This window comes from Microtus pennsylvanicus, chromosome 13 (genome assembly GCF_037038515.1).
Source record: "Microtus pennsylvanicus isolate mMicPen1 chromosome 13, mMicPen1.hap1, whole genome shotgun sequence".
NCBI classification, from domain to species: Eukaryota; Metazoa; Chordata; class Mammalia; order Rodentia; family Cricetidae; genus Microtus; species Microtus pennsylvanicus.
In genome coordinates, this window is record NC_134591.1 from 76,573,191 (window position 1) to 76,595,651 (window position 22,461).

A 22,461-nucleotide genomic window follows, 5' to 3' on the forward strand; every position below is an offset into this window, starting at 1 on the left:
CTCCTGCCCCAGCTTTCTGGTCATAGCTCAGCACACTGTGAAGGTTAAAGGGAGACAGGGAGGGCTTGAGCGAGCAGGCGAGGGACTAGCAGAGCACAGACGGGCTCCTGGGGAATGTGCATCCATTTAAGGAAGGCAGCTCATCCCGCAGCAGCAGGTCTATATACAGTAACGAGTCCCTTCCTTCCTGCTCTCAGGGGAATGTCGCCCTCCACAGACACCAGCGCAAGGAAGGAGCCCCTCCAGTCCTGGGTGAGCAGCTCTGACAGGTCCCTGGGAGCCCTTGTCCCTCGGGGCCCTACTCTGGTGGTCACCTGGTGAAGCTTTAACTGAGACTCACCTCAGAGACGCAGGTGGTAGCAGATGAGGTCAGAGCCAGGAGTTAAATATGGCAACTCATATTTATTACAATTATGTACAGTCATATCTTATATTCTGAAATCTATACATGATCACATAAATGAACATGTGTTTCTCGGTGGGAAGAGCAGACGTGGCTGTTGGTCAGGAAGGCCCTGCTGCCTGGCTCCACTGCAGGAGGGAGAAGCACGCTCACCACCGAGTAGGCAAACCGTAACACAGCAAGCGAGGATGCTCTTGTGTAGTATACAGGACAACAGGGCAGGTGGGCTGGAAACAGGTGCCCAAGGGCAGCATCTGTCCGCCAGGACCTTGCTGTGGGGAGGCTGGGTCCTGGTAGGCCCACAAATGAAGGGCAGGTCCAGGGCTCTGGCTTTTGGAACAGGCAAAGAAAAAACCACAGGCCAGCCAGGGCTCAGTGGGAGACAGCAAGACCAAGGGGGGCATAGTTCTCCCTGCACGAAGGTGACAGGAGGCAGGAGATGCCATGCACGGTGTCAGGTAGTCAAGATACTCAGAGGACACACCTGGACAAGACACCTGTCCAGGAGGGGTTCAGCAGGGGCTTGAGCACAAGGCTCCTGAGTCCTCTGTCTGGCTGTGAAAAGCCAGAGCCACCAGGGCCGAGGCTAGGGCTGAGGCCGGGGGAGGTGTCTGAGAGGCTGGTGAACAGAAATACAACCCCACACTGCTGCATCTTAGGACAGCCCCATCCCTGCTTGGGCTGCTGGCCACCCTCATGGAGGCAGAGCCACGACTCATGCCCACCTGCCACTGATGTCCTGGGTCGCTGGAAAGGCGGACAAGCAAGTGCCAGCCCTAGTCTCGCTCACTCTCATTGCTGGCACCCTCCGGTCTCCGCAGCTTCTCTACCTGTTCATTGATCTGCCCGTCCCCGCCCCGCCGGTCCTCCCTCTGTACCCCGAGGACATCCTCCTCATCCACATGGCTCACATCGTCGTCCTCATCCTCCTCGTCCTCCTTGTCCTCCCTCTTCTCCTCCTCACCCTGCACCTCCATCCTCACCTGGCCTTTGACATCTACCACCCCCTCACCCTCTTCCTGGGGACCCAGCAGGTGGTATGTGGCTGTGGAGCCCTCAGGGCTGTGGCTCTCCTTCCCAGGAGAGGATGATGTGGATTCGTTGCTGACTGGGGAGATGTCACTGCTGCTGTGGTGGTTCACGGCTGCAGGGCTGGAGGGTGACGGAGACTTCACTGGGATCTGCCAGGAGGGGATCTTCGGGGCTGATGGGGAGGGAGGGAACTGCCTCCTGGCAGTGGAAGAAGAAAAAAAGGAAGTAGGCAGAGGTTGGTGATAGATCACTTCAGGCTCCAGAGTCACACACTCCCTTGATCCCTGATCCCCGAAGGCTCAGGGATGGGAACAGTTCTTCCAGGGCCACAAAGCAGGGGACTTGAGGTCTCATTAGTCAAGCTGGATACCGGAAGTGCCCTGTGCTAACACTGTCCTAATGCAGCCTTACACCACCTCAGGGCAGGACCTACCTGCCTTGGCAGCTGCTGGTCTGCCAGCTGGAGGTGCAACACACTCTGGGGCCTGCCCCACCCTATGCAACACTGTCCCTGTTCCACTCCTGTGGCTACACAGGGACAAAACAGGAAGCCAAAGAGACCAAGACTGGGAACACAGGAACCCTAGTTAGTGCGTTCATCATTTCAGCACAAGGCAGCAGGGGGGAACCCTGGCTACTGGTCAGGGCGCAGAGGCATTAAGAGCAAAAGGTGACGTTAGAACCCTCTGCTGGAAACCTGTGAGCCCAAGGAGAAGCCAGTTCTCCTTCCAGGCTCCGGATCAGCAGCCTGCCCAGAGTGACACCCGTGCCAGAACGTATCTGAAGTCAGGTCAGCGTGGTCATGGCTCAGAAATGGAGCTCTATGACAGGCTGGGAGGACAGCCTGCTCCTGTCCAGGGCTGTGCCACCTTCCAGCATCAGCTGCAGAGTCAGCCTCTGACCCAGAGCCCACCCGGTGGCAGCACTCATCAACACATAAACGCACTAAGAAACTCTGTTTGTCGTTTTCTTGGCTTGAGTATCACCCACGGCCTGCATGCGTCCCTTAGTCACACAGTCACCTCTCTGCTAAGTTTGGAAAGCCAAAGACTTCTAAGAACAACCTGCCTGCCCTGCCTGGATTGCCCATATCTGCTGTAGAGATCCATGTCTGTCCGTCCATCTGTCCTGTGCCACCCACCCCCAAGAATTGTGGTTTAGGAGGCTTTAGGAAGCACAGTCCTCCAGTTTGGGCTCACCACGGCACTCCTTACCCCGTCCTTGCACCCCTATAAAGCCCACCTTGGGTGTCATGGTCTTGTTTCTGGCCAAGTAGACACACACATGTTCAGGCCCAGCCTGCTAGGACACACTCAGGCAGACTGACTGCTCACTCCGGCTTCCTGGGCATTGCCCTTCAAGTTTTCGAACTGGGAACTCCCCAATCAGGGCTGCCCTGAGAACAATGTGCTGCTGCTACAGGGGGCACCGGGAAGCTTCATGGGGGCAGCGCTTATTCTGACTCTGATTCTGCAAGCTCTCACTCCCTGTAGCTCAGGGGGTGTTGTCGAGACAAGGCTGCCTAGAGAGGTGCAATGCTCAGGAAGGAGTGGACGCCTCCAGGTGCCCTGTGTCAGTCAAGTTCCCTGCTCTCTGCCTCAGCGCTGTCCCTCTCAATCGGTTTCTAATGCGACGCTGTGGACACTGTCCTCCTGAAGTGGGAGGGCCTCTTGGGAGGGGAGGCAGGATCTTCATCTTCCAGCTAAGTGAGGGTCCTGTCCCGCCCATGGCTGCTGGGCCAGCCCACAAGTCACATCCCCACCAGGTTGACCCTGGACAAGACTGAGCCCCAAGCGTCCCCTCCTACCGATTCAGAAGAAGCCCTTTCAAGGAGTTGATTTCCGACTTGAGCTCATTGATGTTCTGGGATTCCAGGATCCAGTTGGTTGACGTGGTGGCCTAAAAGTCAGAACACAGGGAACATGGGTCATAATGGTGCCTGTTGCCAGCCTGGGTCAGGTGTCGGGGGACTTAGAAGGACCTGGATGGGCAGCAGCTGGAAGCCATTCTGTTTCCCACTCTATCACTGTCACACCTGCCCGTGACAACACCCTAGAATAAACAGTCCCCAAACCCTGTCTGGGTATACAGTTGACGCTAAGATCACTGCATGTCCGTAGGCTGGCACTACAGTGTGGTGTAAAATAACAAAACAAGCCCTATCCCTCCCACAGACACTGGCATATTCACAGTGGCAGGTGACAGTGGAGGCTTTTGTAGCCATGAGAATCTTCCACTTCTGTCGAATACCTGAAACTTCCATTTAAACCACCACCCTGAAACCCAGTTCCCCCAGAAATCAGGGCTAAACCAGTCAGGAGAGGCCATGGACAGAGCACAGCTGGAGAGAGACCACTGTCTGCAGTTCTGCCTTTAAGCAGGGCAAGATGGCAGCCTCACCCTACTGTAGTCTCCATGGTGCTTGGGATCTCTGCTCTGGCGATGACCTCGGGTCTCCAGGGCCTTCCCAGGGTCAACAAGGACTCCCCCAGCCAAACCCCACGCCATCCAATCTTATTTATTCTTTGGGACAAATCAAGGCTGAGTGGTGAGAAGGCCTCAACCTGGCCTCCAAAGGGCAGGGGTAGGGCACCTTCCTCCCACTAAACGTCAGCGAGTCATGCTTTACAGTGTGAAGAGGAAAGGCCAGGCAGCGGTTTACACGCCAGGGCTGTGGATGGCCACGTGGTCTGTGTGGGCAGGCATGAGAGGCAGGAGGCTCTCAACTCACCAGACTCTCCCCAGGCTACTGAAGGGACACCCTTGGATATACCATGATTCCTGACAAGGTGGGGTACGTTAGGCTAGCCTAGACAGCCCACTGGGCACACTTTTGCGGGAAGAAACCTCTCCGCTGCTGGTCTCAGAAAGGAAGACTGGGGGAATCTAGAGGGAGCAGGAGCGGCCAATGTCCTCACACGCATCGCCATAGGGTCTGTACACCAGACCACAAGGCCCGGGAGCCACTGTTCTGGCTTCTGCGAGCCCTTGACAGCTACAGAAGCCCATTAACAAGGGAGCGATTTCCACTCACTGGCCACAAAGGACTCAGATTTCCAAACGCACATGGTGCCAGATGCCAGGATTTAGAAATAAAACCTGACATCTGGGGCTTTTTAGCCAGTCTCTTTAAAAAACAGTTGTAGCAAACTCGCAGGCTTCCGTTTTATGTAGGTTTTTAATTACTTAAAGCTCTTCTTTTCATTTTTTACAGTACTCCAGTAGGAGTTTGGAAGGCAGATATAAAAACTTACATTACAGCTGAGAAAACATAGCTTGAATCTTTGGTTTATGGGGTAAGAGGAGTCCGCACATACTGTGGGCCTGGGTGCCAGGCCAGAGCCCCACTTCGGCTAGGAGAACAGAGAAACGCTCTGCTGGGCGGGAGCTGTGACAACTGCAGACCCTCCCAGACCCCCAAGCCAGCCAGCCCCACCCTCTTAAAGTACAACACGTGGTCTTCATCTCGTGCTTAGGTCCTGAGAACACTTTTCCAATTTCCGGAATGGCTGCTGGCCACTGGCAGGCCACAGATCTGAATGATAACAGTCAAATGGGGGCACATGGCCTTCCTGCTTGCTTTACAGCCGCCTGGAGGAGACACACAGCCCAGCAGGGTAGCACCCAGTCACCTGAGCAGGAAGTGAGACAGCCTGTGTGTAAAATGGAATGGATGTTGGGAGAGGGCTCTTGGGAACTTTCCTTACAACAAGGACCCTGGGCTCCAGCACAAGTGCAAAGATGCTCAGTTTCCTGGATCTGCAGTCCAGCTGTGCAGTCTGCTCAGCACCCCTGGCAGCAGCTCGGGCGGGATCTTCCAGAGGGTCCCATGGACCCAGTAGATGCTGCCTCTCAGATCCTTCTAGCTAAGATCGGTGCTTCGGGGATGACACTTCACATCCAAAGCTGAGGACCCGAATCCTCGGCTCTGACTAGTACCAGACACCACTCTTAAGCACAGAAGACACACAACAAAGTAGATACTGTCCCAGCTCCATCTTACAAACAGACTCAGAACACATACGCAACTTTTGCCTGTGGTCTGACAGCTGGCAAAGGGAAGAGTGAGGATTTTATCCAGACAGACTGACCCCCCAGTCTGCTGTTGAGCAGACTGCTCCAGACCTAAGCAGCGAGGCATGGAAAGCACTTCAGTCAACCCTGGTTGGCTCTAATTCCTTTCAGATCATCTGACCCCATGGATTCTGGGTCTAGGAACTGCCCACTGCAAGGCTGAGCCCAGCACCTTCGGCAGAGTGGGAACTAGGAAACCACCCGTGGTGCGCTTCTCTGTTGCCTGGACTTCTCCTTGGCCAGGCTGTGACCCACAGCTTGCCGGGGCACGCCTGCCATCAAAAGTCCAGCAGCAGAGGGTGGCTTTTCATTCCTGTTGTCAGGAGGTGGCACAAAAACAGGAATATCATTGTTGATGGTTAATGCTACACTGAGGCAGTGGTGCCCCGCTTCTTTAATGGAGGACAGCGTCAGCCTGAGGTGTAACCCCATGACAGAAGATGACAAGCGGAAGACACTAGGCCCTCAGAATACAGTAGACAGGTGGAGACCTTAGAGCTAAATGGAACAGACCTGGGCCTGGGGACCCAAGGGTCCAAAGATAAGTACCTTGGCAGCGGCCAGCTCATGGGCCAGCTCCTGGACCTTCTGCTGCTGCTGTCTCAGTAGCTCTTGGACAGAGGCCAGCGTTGTCTGTACCTGAGTCACTGGGGAAGAGAGCATTACATCTGGTAGTCAGTGCCCAAGGTTCCCTCCTCGCCCACATACCTGCAAGCTGCCCGCCTCCCTGCTATGTGTAATTTATCTGTAGGCCCTGCCCCCACACCCAGATAATTTATCTGTGCCTGGGGTGATCCACCCGCACTGTGTGTAACCTCTGGTGTTTCTCCTTCATCTTTCCATTGTGTGCCTGTCCGTGGTCAACAGTACATCCGTCCAAAACCTCTCCCCTCTAATTACGCCTGGCTGTGATGTGCCTGGCTCTCTAGCTCCTGCCATGCTCCAATCATTCATCTCTCCGGACTCACAGTGGCCTTGGGGGCTCTAGGGTAGCTTCAGTCCCAGGAGAACTGAGACTCAGGTCTCTGCCATATCCAGGAATGGGAAAGTACAAGTCCCACCTGCGCTGGTTTTTCCATTCTGTTCTGCCCCACTGAGGACTTGTCAAGGCCGCTCTACCATGTGACTACTACTATGTCCCTGCCTCCTAGGAGCAATGGCCCATGGGACAGACGAGTTAGAGAACTCCAGACAGCTCTGCACAGGTGCCAGTGAGGGGCTGACTCCTGCCTGGGACAGGTGACTCTTCTCCCTGCCTCAAGGTTTAGATGTGCAGCTTCCACTTAGTAAACAAGTTCATAAAGGAGAAGAACCACCTCTGCCACAACAGGTCCCAGCTAATCTGGGCCATCACTGGGGCAGCAGGTACTGAGTGCCATCGGCATGGAGTCGATAACAGAGGAGGTGGCAGGGGTCCCGGGAGCCACAGTAATTACAGACTCTCTTGACCCTGCAACTGGATTCTTCGAGGGAAGGGGGAAATCACTGAAAACCCCCCTGAAAACCTCATAGAAGCAGAAATTAAAAATGAACTTTACAGCCCTTAGAAAGGCTGTCATTTTATTCCCCTTATTAATATTCTGAGGTTGGGAGCCTTTCCGTAAAAACATAATTAATTGAGGCCGCGCCGACAGTAAACAAGCAATTTCAAATTAAACCGAAATGACGGCGGCTTCATTTGCAAATGTGAACAGATTCTCAGAGCAGATAAATGAAGTCACCACAGAGTGGAGACGGAGGGAGAGGGAGGGGCCGAAAGGGGCTGCGTGAGGGGGCTTTGAGGGGTGACTTGATGGAGTCATTAATCTTTACCTGTCTGGGCCACGCTGCCACTCAGTTCGGAGAGACTCGCCGCCATCCTCTCCAGCTGCTTCCTGTCCTCTCGGCCTCCCAGGATGAGGGGCAGCAGGTACTTCTGCATGAAGGAACCAGGTGAGGAGGTGGCCACACCAGCCTCTCAAATCCCACCACCCAATTTGCCCTGATCTTCTGCGGGTCACTCCAGTCCCAACACACTCCATACTAGAAAAAAGGTGCTTGAGAAAGTTACGGGGCTGCTTACGGCCTCCTAAGAACTTCTGCGGGAACAAGGACAAAGACCAAGAGAAGGGGAGGAGGAGTCAGGGGTGCCTAGCACAGGCCGAGCCAGGTCTCTGAGCTGTCCCTTGTCCCTTTCACTTACTTTTCTTAGATATATATGTCTACGATGTTGTAAATTCTACTTGAAAAGTTCTAAGGAGGCTGCAGAGGGCTAGAGGACAGCCAGGCACTGGCCCCGTGGTAGGTGGCTCTGGGGGAGAGCAAAGCAGCTTTCACTGTTTCTTTCTGAATCTTTAACACCTGAACTTTGTGAATGAAACAAACGGCCTCACCCATCCAGAAACAGCATTAGATCTGCGTAAACACAAGGTTACTGGAGAAAGGGGGAAAATCAACAGCTTCTGGGGTGGTTATCTTCCACGGTGGGAATAAAGAGGGCACCCTGAACTCTTCTAAACATCAGAAGGGGCTTTCTTCACGGGAAGCCAAAACAGTCTAGACCCTCCCAGAACTGAAAGACAGGCAGAGGAGAAACTGCACCAGGGACACAGGAAGCCAAGGCTGCTGACTGCAGGGCTACCAGGCAGGAACACCTATGACCAGCCTCCCCATCCTTTGGGAAAGAGGGGGGCACAGCTGGAAATCTGTAGGGAGTGGAACAAGGAAGTACAGGGGTTGGAGGTAGCAGTAGCACGTGCTAGGAGAACAGATGGGAGAGGCTGTGCTTTGCCACCAAGCAGTTTGGGATCTGGAGACCTTCTGGCCCCCACTCTAGGGAGGCGAGGTCCATACCAATCTGAGAGGACACTGTTTCAGCCAAGCACACAAGCCTGGCAAGTGGTACCCAGAGAGAACTTAGATTTTCTGTTTATTTGGGTTCCAGACAGGAAAAACAGAGAGAATGTTCTCCATTATGGGTTCTGTACTAGGGAAGAAAAGCAAGTCTCATGGGGGTTTGTGGGAGAACTCATTTCAAGAGAAACTCCGAGTGAAGCTCACCACTTAGCATGTACACAGAAGCCGTTTCTATTTTGCAAAGTGCTTTGCAGCCACAGTGTGAGTTATTACCCACAACAGAGCGGAACTCATCAACTCAGCCTGACGTTTCCTAAGTATAAAAGTCAAGAAATTCTCAGTCGCACAACCAGCTACCCCCAATTCCTCGGGCCAGAGCCTGTGAGCAGGGAGTGCTACCACTGTTCTGGCTAAATCTCTGTGCCTATAGAAGGCAAGACAGTCCCCCACTTTTTAAAAACTTAAAGAAAAGTACCAGAAGATGCTCAAGACATTGTTGTGCCACCATTGTGACCAACACTTCAATGTTTCCTTTCTTTTTAAAGCAGGCTGGTGGCCAGAGCAGCACAGAAACAGGTGACAATCTCTGTGTCACATCTGAACCCAAGTGTCACACCTCCTGTTCTCTTGGAGGGTGGGGGCAGGCGATGGGACAATCATGTGCTGTTCACAGGACACTCTGTGTTGGCGTCTGTCTGCAGCTGCCCCATGCACACAAGGCAACACAGCAGCTCAGCAGCGGATGTCCCAAGCTTCTGAATTTCTGCACAGGAATTGCTATTCTGGCAACAGACACTACACTGAAGAGTTACTTTCTGCCACAACTCTGTCATTATCTATTCTATGAAGTCAAAAACTAAGAATCCAAGAATGCAATGCAAGGTTTACACACATTTCCTGTGCTAAAATCTACACTGCAAGCCTGGGAATTCAATAGGGTCCTTAAAAAAAAAAAAAGTTGCCGGGTAGCGGTGGTGGCACACACCTTTTTTTCCCAGCACTCAGTAGGCAGAGGCAGGTGGATCTCTGTGAGTTCAAGGCCAGTCTGGTCTACAAAGCTAATTCCAGGACTTCCAGGGCTAGATAGAGAAACCCAGTCTTGAAAAACAAACAAACAAACAAATAAACAAAAAAGTCACCAAACCACGCTGGATTAGTGGGAGACCTCAGAAGAGAACATGGCTTCTCTCCAGGGTAAGCAGGCCTGGCTGTGGGGCCATCCTGGCTGTGGCCATCCTGCCTGTGCATATTGTAGACTAGCTTCTCCCAATCAAGGCGGGGCCTTTCCACTGGTATTATGGGAGAAGATGTTTGTTCAGTGCCTTCAGCTCTGCTACAAGCATCAACTCTACAGTTGAGGGCTGGCTGACTCACAGGCTCAGGGAAAATCCCACATTTATACAGATGCTACCACAATCCACAGAAAACAAGAAGTGGGCTCCCTGAGCTAGTTGTAAATACCAGGGTGGAATAAAGCCATCTAAGGGGCTTCCCACGAGCCAGCACCACTCCAGCACTGTCCCAAGACTGACTCCTGGGTAAAGTCTACAGATGCTGAAAGCCCTCACTCACAGCCAGAAGATACATCAATACACCTGACCTCCTAAGCAACACGGTGCTCCCAAACTACTTCACTGTGCCCAGAATACTTGCTGCAGAGGTTGGGCAAAACTGTCAAAAGCAAAGCCTGTCTCTGTTTCTTCACTGAGTATTGTGCCCAAAGTGGGAATACTAACGTGGGTAGGCATACTTTCACACCACTGTGAAGTCAGATCATCTGGTCTAGTCCTGCCTTACAGACAAACCGCTACTCTGGGACAGAGTCAGGTTCAACACATACAACTGGGCTCCAGAGTCCAAGCTCTTAACCACGAGGTTACTATGTCTCTCAAACGTACTTCTCGGCCAGGCGGTGGTGGCGCACACCTTTAACCCCAGCACTTGGGAGGCAGACAGGCAGATCTCTATGAGTTCAAGGCCAGCCTGGTCTGCAGAGTGAGTTCCAGGACAGTTAAACCTACACAGAGAAATTCTGTCTTGAAACCCCCGTCCCCTCCCCCCAAAATTTACATACTTCTCACTGGTAACAGGCGCTACTCTGAACACCCACCTGGCCTTTTAGCTCATGCTGTGGGGGTGGAGGGGGGAGGATGGGGGTAGGGGTGATCCAGCACGGGAAGCTGGAGTAGCAGTGCCTGTGTGCCTTGTGTTTCGCTTGCTGTACTGCCTGCTTCCACCACAGCCTCTGTGCTCTAGGGCAGAGCATCCACTGAGGTCAGTGCCTCTGTAAGTCAGGGGTCAGGAAAGATGGCTGAGCGCCAAAGGGTAGCGGGGCACAACATTCTGCTGCCCTTGGGAGGCAACTTACCTTGTAGAGCTGGTGAAAGCCAAATGCAATTCCCGCCATGATGATGGCCAAGGCACCGTAATCTCGCCATCGGGAACCTCCGGGGCCTAGTCGTAGAAAAAAAAAGGAAGAAAGCTAGGTCTCCAGTATCCCTCCCTAGGAGTGGAGAAGTAGGAGTGTCTCAGTTGGCAGGCAAGTGAGACACACAGCTGTAGAAAGTAGCACGTGACCATCAGAACGTCTGTAAGGCTCTCCTCTCTTCTTCCCAGGCTCCCGGAACCATCTGCCTCACTCGAGATAGGAGTGACCTGACCCTGAGATGCTTAGGAGAGGTATCCAGCTGTGAGCTGAGGGTCCAGCCTTGAGTGCGGGTCAGAGGATCTTTGGCCTGGCCTATGAGGTCAAGGAACAAGGATCATTCTAGAGACTACACACCACACAGAGGGATAAACCAGGGCCCACAGTGACCTGGGCCTCCCTGCTCTGCTCATTCCTCAGGTTCTAAAGACACGAGTCTGCAAAGGACTAAGCAAAGCAACTTCTGAGAATGGTGAAGGACAGGGCCAAAGCCTACGTCCTGGAGGCCAGCGTGTGTGGGGTGAGGAAGACAGGTCGGGGCCATCAGAGTACCAGCCCACAGCAGTGAGGTGGCAGTGAAGGACTTGGGAGAGGAAGTGCCACAATCACAACTCTGTTCCAGGAGAATACTGGGATAGCTCTGGGGAAAGCTAGAAGTAGGGGACATTTTTGCAAGGGCCACGGAGGCGGAAATAGGCTAGATCAGAGGTCAAGGACATTTTAGAAGGAGAATTTGCCATTGTTTTGAGGAAGTGGACTGAGCATCCAGTCCTCACCTCACGCCAGGCTCCTGGCCATTTTTTTTTAATTGTATTCTTCCTTTCTGCAACTATGATCTGAAAACAGTAAATGGAAAATTCCAGAAAGAAACAACTCACAGGCTTTAAACTATATACCATTCTAAGTAGAATGATGGCATCCGAGTCCTCCTGTTCTGACCCCCAGGACCCCACCAAGCTCTGCCCAGCGTATCCACACTGTATAGGGCCACTGATTCCCATCTGCCTCTCAGACCGATTGTCTCAGCATCTCAGCACAGTCTGGGCAACCCTTATTTCACTTAACAATGGTCTCAAAGCACAAGAGCTGAGATGCTTTGAATCTGCCTAAGAAAAGCCTAAGCATTTCCCTTAAGGGAAAAACATGAAAGTCCTCAATAAGAAAAACAATGATGCGCTGTCAGATCCTGGGGTGAGGAGGGCATGCCTTTTATGACAACATACTACCACAGTCACACTTTACTACTGTTAATCTGTAAGTGAAACTTTCGCACGGCTGTGTCTGTAGAGAGCACCCAGTCTCAGGCTTCCACTGGGGTCTTGGGATGTATACTCTGTGGGCCAGGGAGATTCTACTTGCATGACACAAGTGGGCTCTCTACCATCCCATGAAGGGTTCATGAGGGGCTTGGGTCTGTAACCTGGCCTGCTTTCTCCAGGCCTCTGGGGCCCTGCCAAGAGGAAAAACAGAGACCACGGTGGGCACCCTTGGCAGTTACGGATGAAGCAAGGTACTGTGCCAAAGAACAACTGCCCAACAGGGCGCCTCACAGGCTGAGGGGAAGCTACCTTCCTCCAAAGTCAAGCCTGGGAGCAAAGAGGGACAGGAATACTGTGGGGACCCTCGGAGGGGGACTAGAACCAGCTTTGGTGCTTCAGAGAGCTCTCCTCCTCTCCCTTCCCTCTCCACCTGTGCCAGCAAGCTCACGGAGGTGCCTGCCACCATCTGCTGTCTCAGGACCAAAGGAGAGGAGCGAGGTCTCGTGCAGGCTTAGTGGTGGGATAGGCATGGAGCTGGGGTTGTGGGCCTGTGGCCCAGCCAGGAAAGCCAATTCCCCATGACTTCCAAGAAGGTGAGGGGCACACCCGTTCTATCTGGACTACTAAACAGCATTTTCAAGAGGCAAGAGGGTATCGGAAGAATGTCTCTTTTCCTGTACTCATGAAATCCACTTGGGATTCCCCAACATGGCCCAGCTCATCTTGGCCATAAAACTGCAATTAATGTAATGGCTTCTCCCAGCCTTCAACTCCCATTTCTATTTTACAGATTCTGACAAGACTCATAGTTTAAGCATCAAGTAGAAGTCAGCGTACTGTAAAGAGGCATTCTCTGCTACAAACAGCCGTTGTCCACAGCTCCACGCTATCCTTCCAGAGAATGTTTACACACGTGTAAAGCACGAGGTGCACGTCTGATTCTCCCCCTTCCTCCCACTTCTGAGCGTCTTCCCCAGAGCTGTCTGCTATTCCACGGAACCTGCTTGCTGACACACAGAGCCCCTCTCTGGCCCCTAACTGCAGCACACACACTGACTTGTGTCAGCTCCCATAGAGGCTGTCAGAAAACCCGAGACTTCACAGGGACATGGGTCAGAAGGCATGGTTGTGATGCCAAGAGACAGGCCAGACTCCTTCCATAGGGCTTTGCAAATCCAGCCACTAGCCACGGTTTCAGCTTCCGTTCGGTGCATTCAGCAGACGTAGATTGGCAGCAGCAGAACGGTGCTTTGCTCTGCTTTTGATGAGCACCCATCTTATTTGTGTGCATTCCATTTTCCTACTTCATTCCTTCCCCTCCTCACTTTTGAGAGACTTTTTTATGTAGCACGGCCACTAGTCCTTTGTGACAAGAATCATAAAGACCATTTTTTTTTTTTTGTAGTTCTGCTTATGGTCTTAAGTGGCATGCAAATGTTTCGTGTGTGTGTGTGTGCACAGACGTATTTGTCAATGTGTTCTTTTTTTGGTTTTGTTTTTTTTTTTTTTTGGATTTTTCGAGACAGGGTTTCTCTGTAGCTTTGGTGCCTGTCCCGGTACTAGCTCTTGTAGACCAGGCTGGCCTCGAACTCACAGAGATCCGCCTGCCTCTGCCTCCCAAGTGCTGGGATTAAAGGCGTGCGCCACCACCGCCCGGCGTCAATGTGTTCTTTTGTGAGGCCTGGGGTCTGTGTTATGGCTAACAAGGATGTCCCTACTCTCCGTCTGGACTACACTGTGATGCCCAATGAGGTGCTCACATCTGAAAAGGCCATCCATGAAGGTAAGGACTGCCTTGCTGGTTACAGACAACCCTGTGTGTTGCAAGTTCCCTCTAGTTCCATAGGAGGCTCCAAGGCCTCTCTTAGTTGGACCCTGAAATGCAAAATCTGAGTCTTGTGTGGGTCTTCCCATTGCTCCTTCTCTTCTAGTCAGCTCTGCTCGTTACGCCAGGTGTAAAATACACCTAGTGAGGGGAAGTCCATTTTTAGGAGAAAAATGTCATAAAAGAATGACCTTGCCACACTTCGAGAGGGTCCTTGTTCCAGAGGGACATCTGTCCACACAACCCAAATCCCCAGAGAACACCTTCCCATGGTGCTGCAACCAGCAAACCACATTCACCATTAACTCTCAAACTGCCACTGGCCACTGAGTATCCTACAAGAAGACAACTGCACTAGGCTGACAACTCGAGCAGACCCCCAGCCTGCTGAATCAGCTGCTTCCCCACAGGCACACCTCCCATGCTTGGACAAGCGCAGCCTCTTTCTGCTGACATCGAGACCCTGAGGCCAAGCAGCCTCCGCAGCTTGCGATCTGGGAGCTCAGGCCCTGCACAGCTGTCCACCATGCAGGAGCTCTGCCCTCCCCAGGCCAGAGAAACACCTGTAGTTCCCTGCCAGCTCACCCTTCGCCCTCACTGCCGTGGCGTTCCTGCCAGGCTCGCGTTAAGAACATTTTATTGCCCCCTGGTTTTCATTATTAATGAAAAGGGACCAGAATGATCTTTCCTAAAGTTCAGAGAGTCTATAAAGACTAGAAGCTGAAATGCCATGTACTCGTTTTAGAGATGTGTGATACAATTCTGTCTTGGCAAAATGAAGAGAGAAAAACTCAGATGCGAAAGCTTCTTTTCCGCTGCATGGCTTCAAGGGTAAAAGTCTCCACTGAAGCAGCAGACCCTGGCGCCCACCTCCTGCCCACTCTGAGTCCAGGAGACACTCCTATCACTGCAGAGCCCAGTGTCCGAGGGCAGAAGACAGGGCCCACAACCTGATGGCTCCAGGTAGGAAGGAAGATGAAAAAGCTTTTTAAAAATTATTGCATATATTTATCTCCCTATATGTGACTAAGGGCATGAGTGCACCCACGCGTGGCTGTGCTTTCCAGAGTCTGTTCTCTCCTTTCACCACATGGGTCCCAGGGACCAAACTCAGGTCATCAGGCTCAGTGGCAAGAGCCTGTACCACTGAGCCAGCTTGCCGGCCTGAATAAGCTATACAACTGGGGCTGGAGTTATGGCTCAGTGGTTACTAGAACTGGCTGTTCTTCCAGAGGGCACGAGTTTGGTTCCTAGCATCCGCATGGCAGCTCACTACTGTCCATAACTCCAGTTCCAGGAAATCTGATGCCTCTGTAGTCCAAGGGCACTGCACACATGCACACACAACACACAATGAAAACTAATACAAATAAATCTTTTTTAAAAAAGCTGCACGACTGACTACCAGGCAGCGTAGTCATACCCATAATCCTAGTATTTAGGAAGCTGAGGCAGGAGGACCACAAGCTGAAAGGCAGTCTGGGCGTCACGACACAAAAGTGGGAGTGCGAGCGCCAGAGAGCAGGATCAAGAGGGCCCTGCTCCTCTCAGACTACTGACGGCTTCAGCACCCAAAAGGTGGGACAGAGAGCGCCTCCAATACTGTATCCCTGGGGGCTTTTTTTTTGTTTTGTTTTTAAAGATTTATTTATTATATATACAGTGTTTTGCTACATGGTCACCTTCACACCAGACGAGAGCGCCAGATCTCATTACAGGTGGTTGCGAGCCACCATGTGGTTGCTGGGAATTGAACTCAGGACCTCTAGAAGAGCAGCCAGGGCTCTTAACCACTGAGCCATCTCTCCAGCCCCCCTGGGGGCTTTGTAAGCACGCGGACAGCAATGAGTGCGCTATACACTGGGACTCTAAGGTATGGCAGGGAACGTGCTGTGGTGAAAAGTCTTTGAAGTCTGACACTCTGTAACCTTTACACACTGCCTCTCTGAAGCTGCCTGGAGGTCTGCTCAGAGGTTCAGGATTGGGGCAATTGTAGGGACAGTGGTCACAGTGGCAGGGGAGCATCTCCAAGGCTCTGTAACTATTCTCCAAATACCAACAAACTCAGTATTGCCAGGTTCTTTCACTATATCTCAATCAAGAGAAACCCTCTTAGAACACAGGGACAAACAGAAGCAGGCAGGAATATGCAGAGGACTGCAGGTCCAAGGCAGGCAACTGAGCTGAGACTATGGTCTCAGAAGCTCCACCAACGGCTCAAGAGCAGCAGCAGCAGCAGCAGCAGCCCTGGCACTTGGCATGTGATCATCTTGCTGAGACAATGTACTTCAATGACTGCCCTTGGGAGGCTGGTGGCCCAAGCACAGGGTAGGGCAGTGGCAGACATCAGCAGGACAGGTGCATGCTCCTCCTTGCTCATCAAGGCTGGAACTGTGACTCTACAGTGGTGGGCCTAGCTCCTCAAAGCTGTCTGCCAGCTCCACTCAGAACCCACCCTGAAAATTAAATGACAAGACAGGATCACTCAGTAGGGTCCTGGACAAAAGCCAGTCCACAAACCAGCACCTGCCATGGTGTGGAGTCGCTGGGCCTTTTGCACAGACAGCAACTGAAGGTTCTGCAAACCAAGCTAAGCCAGGCTGGCTGCAGTGCCAGGCACCCAGGCACTTGGCTGTGGATTGCCACTGTGGACAGAGAACTGAACCTAGAGGCCAGCATCTAGAAGAAGACATCGCAGCTCTGTGCACAAGAAGTGAGCAGTCAGTTCAATTTTAGCTCTTCCACATGATGTTGACTCCTGGCAGCTTATTATATACTGGGCGTATCATGTCACAAATGAAGGCAAAGAACCTTAACACTAAATTGCCAAGCAGCAGTCGCAGCCAACATAACCCAGGCCTGGCTTCACACGCATTTCCAAGAGATATGAGCTTTTCCATATTTCTTGGGGCTGTGATGCTACTAGCAGCGTTATCTTTAGGCAGGAAGGCTAGCGAGTAGTGTGTCCACGTTCCCTCATCACAGCTGAAGAGCTATAAGCTCTGAAATCAGGTGCAGTGTAGTCCAAGATACTCAGAGGCTGAGCCCAGGAGTGGAAGACCGACTCAGGCAATATAGGGAATAGGGTCTCGACAAAAACCAGGGCTAGAGGGATAGCTCAAGGCAGAGCATTTGCCTAGCATTGATACCTTAGAAGAAAAGGGAAAAAAAGGGTAGGGGAAGGGAGGGGAGGGAGGGGAGGAAAGAAAATTGTGGTGGCTCAAGCCTTAGCTCTAGACTACAGAGTGAGACCTTTCATGTGCGCGCACACACACACACACACACACACACACACACACACACACACACACACACCCCAGCCTAATTAAAGAGAATCCAGAAGAGATCAGAAATAGACCATGTTGATGACTAACTGATTTTTAACAAAGAAGCCAAGGTCATCCTGTGGGAGAAAGGACGACCTGTGATAATGGCATTGGAAGAAGTGAAAATCCACATAAAAAAGTCATGAGTTTACACTGTATGCAAAAATTAATGCTACATGGGTCACATGAGCAAAGAACAAAAACTACATAGCCATACAGATTCCATATGAAAACAGAAAACACAGAAGTCAAGTCTTGGGACAGGGAAAGACATAAAAAGTGTGGGCCATAATGTTGTGGGATTTTTGTACACTCTGTGAAAATGTGTTGCTATGATCAGTGTAAATAAAAGCTGAATGGCCAATGGCCAGGCAGGAGGTACAGGTAGGATTTCTGGGAAGAGAAAGGAAGAGGAGAAGATAATTGAGACACCAGTGAGACATGGAGGGAATCAAGACATACAGAATAAAAGAAAGGTAAAAAGTCATGAAGCAAAATGTAGATTCATATAAATGGGATAATTTAAGCTATAAGAACTAGTGGGACAAGCCTAAGCTAAGGCCTCGCTTTCATAATTAGTAATCAGTCTCCATGTCATTATTTGGGAGCTGGCTGGTGGACAGAGAAAGACTCGTTACATCATAAAAAGCAAAACAACTGAAGAAATGAAAGTCAACAAAAGGAACCATCACAAAAAAATCTGGGTCACAGACTGGGAGAACAAGAGATGCAAACAGGAGGGACTGGAATATCGACAAAGTCTAGCAACTCAACAAATCAAAGACAAGGCAGCATTTAAAAGGTTGGAAGACTGCAAGAGTCTTCATAAAGGACTATGAACAACTGGGAGGAATCTGAAGGAGGGAGGGTTCAGCAGTTCAGAGCACTGGCTGTTCTTACAAAGGAACCAGATTCTGTTCCCATCACCTACACAGAGGCTCACAACTGTCTGTAACTCCAGTCCCAAGGGATCTGATGCCTCTTTCTGGCCTCTACAGCACCAGGTACACATGTGGTACACAAATGTACACGCAAACAAAACACTCATACACATAAAATAAAAAAATGTGACCCTGAAAATATGATTAGCATCACTCATCAGTATATAAAATGCAAAGTTAAACCACAGTGAATCCTGCTACATAATGTTAGGACAGCTAAACTTAAAACTGAGAGAACCGAATTCCAGCAAGGAGATGTAGAACTGCAAAACAAACACACAAACCTTAAAACTCCCATTATGGATGTCCTTAAGATGGCACAGTGGGTAGAGACACTTGCCACCAAGTCTGGTGTCCTGTGTTCAGTCTTTACAATACAGACAGTAGGAAAGAGCTGGCTTGTTCTTTGACCTCTACTGCATAGGGTTTCTCATGACAGATACTCTCTCCTGTTTCTTTCTTTTCTCTCTGTCTCTCTGTCACACACATTCACTGTGTGTGTGTGTGTGTGTGTGTGTGTGTGTGTGTGTGTGTGTGTGTGTAATATGTAATGTATGTATGGATCAACTTTTAAAGCATTTATGGTAATAAACTAAGCACAGAAACTACACATATGTAACCTGAACATAAATGAAGCTTGTGAGAAGACAGCTTTATTTTATTTTATTGAGCTCTACATTTTCTATGCCCCTCTCCCCGCCTCTCTGCTCCCCTCCAACCCTCTCCCATGGTCCCCATGCTTGCGATTTACTCAGGAGATCTTGAAAGACACAGCTTTCTTCCTTTTTTTTTTTATTAATTTTTATTGAGCTCTACATTTTTCTCTGCTCCCCTCCCTAACTCTCCCCTCCAATCCTCTCCCATGTTCCCCATGCTCCCAATTTACTCAGATCTTGTCCTTTTCTACTTCCCATGTAGATTAGTTTTATGTAAGTCTCTCTTAGGGTCCTCACTGTTGTCTAGGTTCTCTGGGATTGTGATTTGTGGGCCGTTTTTCTTTGCTTTGTGTTTAAACATCACTTATGAGTGAGTACATGTGAAACTGTCTTTCTGGGTCTGGGTTACCTCACTTAAGATGATGTTTTCTAGCTCCATCCATTTGCCTGCAAAATTCAAGATGTCGTTATTTTTTTCTTCTGTGTAGTATTTCATTGTGTAAATGTACCACATTTTCCTTATCCATTCTTCGGCTGAGGAGCATTTAGGTTGTTTCCAGGTTCTGGCTATGACACACAATGCTGCTATGAACATAGCTGAACACATGTCCTTGTGGCACGATTGAGCATCCTTTGGATATATACCCAAAAGTGGTCTTGCTGGGTTTTGAGGAAGGTTGTTTTCTAATTTTCTGAGAAATCATCACACTGACATCCAAAGGGGCTGTGCCAGCTTGCACTCCCACCAGCAATGCAGGAGTGTTCCCTTTACCCCACAATCTCTCCAGCATAAGTTGTCATCAGTGTTTTTGATCTTGGCCATTCTTACCAGGTGTAAGATAGAATCTCAGAGTTGTTTTGATTTGCATTTCTCTGATGACTAAGAATGTTGTACATTTCCTTAAGTGTCTTTCGGCCATTTTAGATTCCTCTGTTGAGAGTTCTCTGTTTAGGTCTGCACTCCATTTTTTATTAACAAGGCACAGACTGGTAGTTACCAGAAACAAGGCACGGTGATAAAGGCACAAAGAAACTCTTTAGGATAATAGAATCTACATTATGCTCCTTTTGGAATTTTCTGCATTGTAATTGCAGTGATGGTTACACTAATAAAATGAGTTACAATTTATCAAATTGGATACTGAAAAACCAAGACTCTTACTACATGCATATCATACTTGAGAAAACTGATTAGAAAGAAAATAACTAAGATCCAGAAATCAGAAACTTGGTATCCAGCAATTCCATGTAGACACCATCCATTCAAGCATGTGTCCACATAAGACTTGCACATCAATCTTCTCAGCAGCATTATACGTGCCAGCCAAAACAGGGCCAAAGACAGAGAAGCAGTAGAGTACTTGCCTAGCATGTACAAGGCTCCAAGTTCAACTCACAGGATGCAAAGAACCAAAAACACAAGCAGGAAGTCATATACTGCCCTTCATCTGGTGCACAAAATAAGGACTATTAATACAATGAAGTGAAAAGGAACACTGCAATGTGGCTGAGCCTCATTATGCTAAGAAAAAGAAGCCAAACACAGAAATCACCCACTCTGTAATTCCATTACCTAAAAGCCCAGAAGAAGTGGACTTATGGTGATGGAAAGTAGACTAGTGTTGCAAGAAAAGGGCCGCTTTTTCATCCTGGCCACCTGGCTAGCTCAGTAGGTAGAGCATGAGACTTTTAATCTCAGAGTCATGGGTTTGGGCCCCACATTGGGCACCAATTGTTGCAAGGGGAGGGCCGCTTGTTTGTCCCGGCCACCCAGCTAGCTTAGCCCCGAAATAACCACACAGAAATTGTATAATTAAATCACTACTTGGCCCATTATTCTAGCCTCTTATTGACTAACTCTCACATCTTGGTTTAACCCTTTTCTATTAATCTGTATATCACTATGTGGCAGTGGCTTACCAGGAAAGATTCTAACAGTGTCCCTTACAACAGGCAGAGGATCCACGGCGTCTCTCTGACTCTGCTTTCTTCTTCCCAGCATTCTGTTTAATTTTCCCCACCTACCTAAGTTCTGCCTATCAAGGGCCCAAAGCAGTTTCTTTATTAAACAATGAAAGCAACACAAAGACAGAAGGACCTCTTACACCAAATTAGTGGTTACCTGGGTAAAATGGTAGGAACAAGGGTTAATAGTGAATGGCTCCAAAGGGTCCTATGTGAGTATAAGAATTCTCTAAAGTGGGTCTATGGCAACGGTTGTACCCTAGCCGAGTTACTAAAAGCACTGAATTGTACACCTGTGTAGTAATAAGAGCAGCGGGGCTGTGTCCCCAGCACCCTGGCCGTCTGGCTAGCTCATACCCCGAAATAATTACACGGAAACTGTATTCTTTTAAACACTGCTTGGCCCATTTCTATCTAACCTCTTCTAGGCTAATTCTCACATATTAATTTAGCCCATTTCTAATCACGTATGTAGCACCCCAAGGTGAGCTTACCGGGAAGATTCTAGCCTACATCCATCCTGAATCGGAGTTCATTGCGTCTGCCCGGGAGAGGGTAGCATGGCCTCTGCTCCAGAGAGCAGAGCTGTCGAGTCTGAGCTCACTTCCTCTTCCTCTCAGCATTCTGTTCTGTTTACTCCTCCCACCTATGTTTTAACTTATGAGGGCCAGCCAAGCAGTTTCTTTATTTTTTTAACCAATGACCTTCCTCCATCACACCTGAAATGGGTAAGTCTTGTGATATATAAAGTATACTCCAACAGTTCTAAAAAAAAACTGTTTGAGGGGCTGGTGAAATGGTTCAACGTGGTAAAGGTGCTTGCTGCCAGGGCTGCCAAGTTCAGTTCATTCCCCAGAAACCACATGATAGAAGGACAACCAACTGCCATGGCTCCCAGCTGAAAACACCAGCTGCTGCAGCCGAGGCTGCTGGGGGGAAGCTGACACAGGATAACCACTCTGGAATACAGTTTACCAGCTTCTTATAAGGTTAAACATACACTTAACATACAAACCAGCAATTCTCCTCCTAGGCATTCACCCAAGAGAGAGAAAAGCACACAGAGACTTCAACAGGAATGCTCACAAGAGTTTTATTCATAATGGCTAAAAACTGGAAACAACCCAAAGTCCATCAACTGCTGAGTGGATAAACAGTGATACATCCTTCCATACAGTGGGATGAGGCTCAGTAATAAAATGAAGCAACTTCTGACATGCACGGCAACCTGGATATATCTCAGCACTATGCTGGGCAGAGAGACTAGACTAAAGCGTACATGCCATATGATTCCACTTATACAAAACTCAGGAAACAAAGCTCTAACAGGCAGTAAGAAAAAGCAGCATAGTCGTGGCCCTGGAGGCAGGATGGGGCTGGAGTGACTGGAAATGGGGCACAAGAGAACCTTTTGGGGGTACTGGAGATGTTCTGCAATGCAGTGATGTTTACCTGAAGTGCACACTCAAATCTCAGATGGTGCAATTACAATAGGTGCATTTTATTTCATGTAAACTACCCTCAATAAAGATCACACACACATACACACACACCCTGTTCAATGTTTTTTCAAGGAAGTTAGTGGTGGCTGAGAGCAAAACCCAATAATACTAAAAGTTTTCCCTAGGCAGTTGTGGCTGAAATCAAGGGAGAAATATGACCCAAGGATTCTAACACAGCCTGAAAATTCACGCCTGAAAATGCTTGACTTATACAAAAG

At 49.9% G+C, this 22,461-nt stretch overlaps 1 protein-coding gene across 2 annotated transcripts in view; it reads right to left on the reverse strand.

Moving 5' to 3' along the window:
* Positions 1-382: 382 nt before the first annotated feature.
* Positions 383-22,461, reverse strand: part of Pex14 (peroxisomal biogenesis factor 14) — a 136,112-nt gene continuing 114,033 nt past the window's right edge. For both annotated transcript variants that reach the window (XM_075945694.1, XM_075945693.1), the window contains 5 exons: positions 10,713-10,798; positions 7,322-7,424; positions 6,059-6,156; positions 3,243-3,334; positions 383-1,633 (listed from right to left, as the gene is read on the reverse strand). In XM_075945694.1, coding sequence (XP_075801809.1) covers positions 1,180-1,633; positions 3,243-3,334; positions 6,059-6,156; positions 7,322-7,424; positions 10,713-10,798 — 833 coding nt within the window. In that variant the 3' untranslated portion in view covers positions 383-1,179. The remainder of the gene's footprint in view (positions 1,634-3,242; positions 3,335-6,058; positions 6,157-7,321; positions 7,425-10,712; positions 10,799-22,461) is intronic.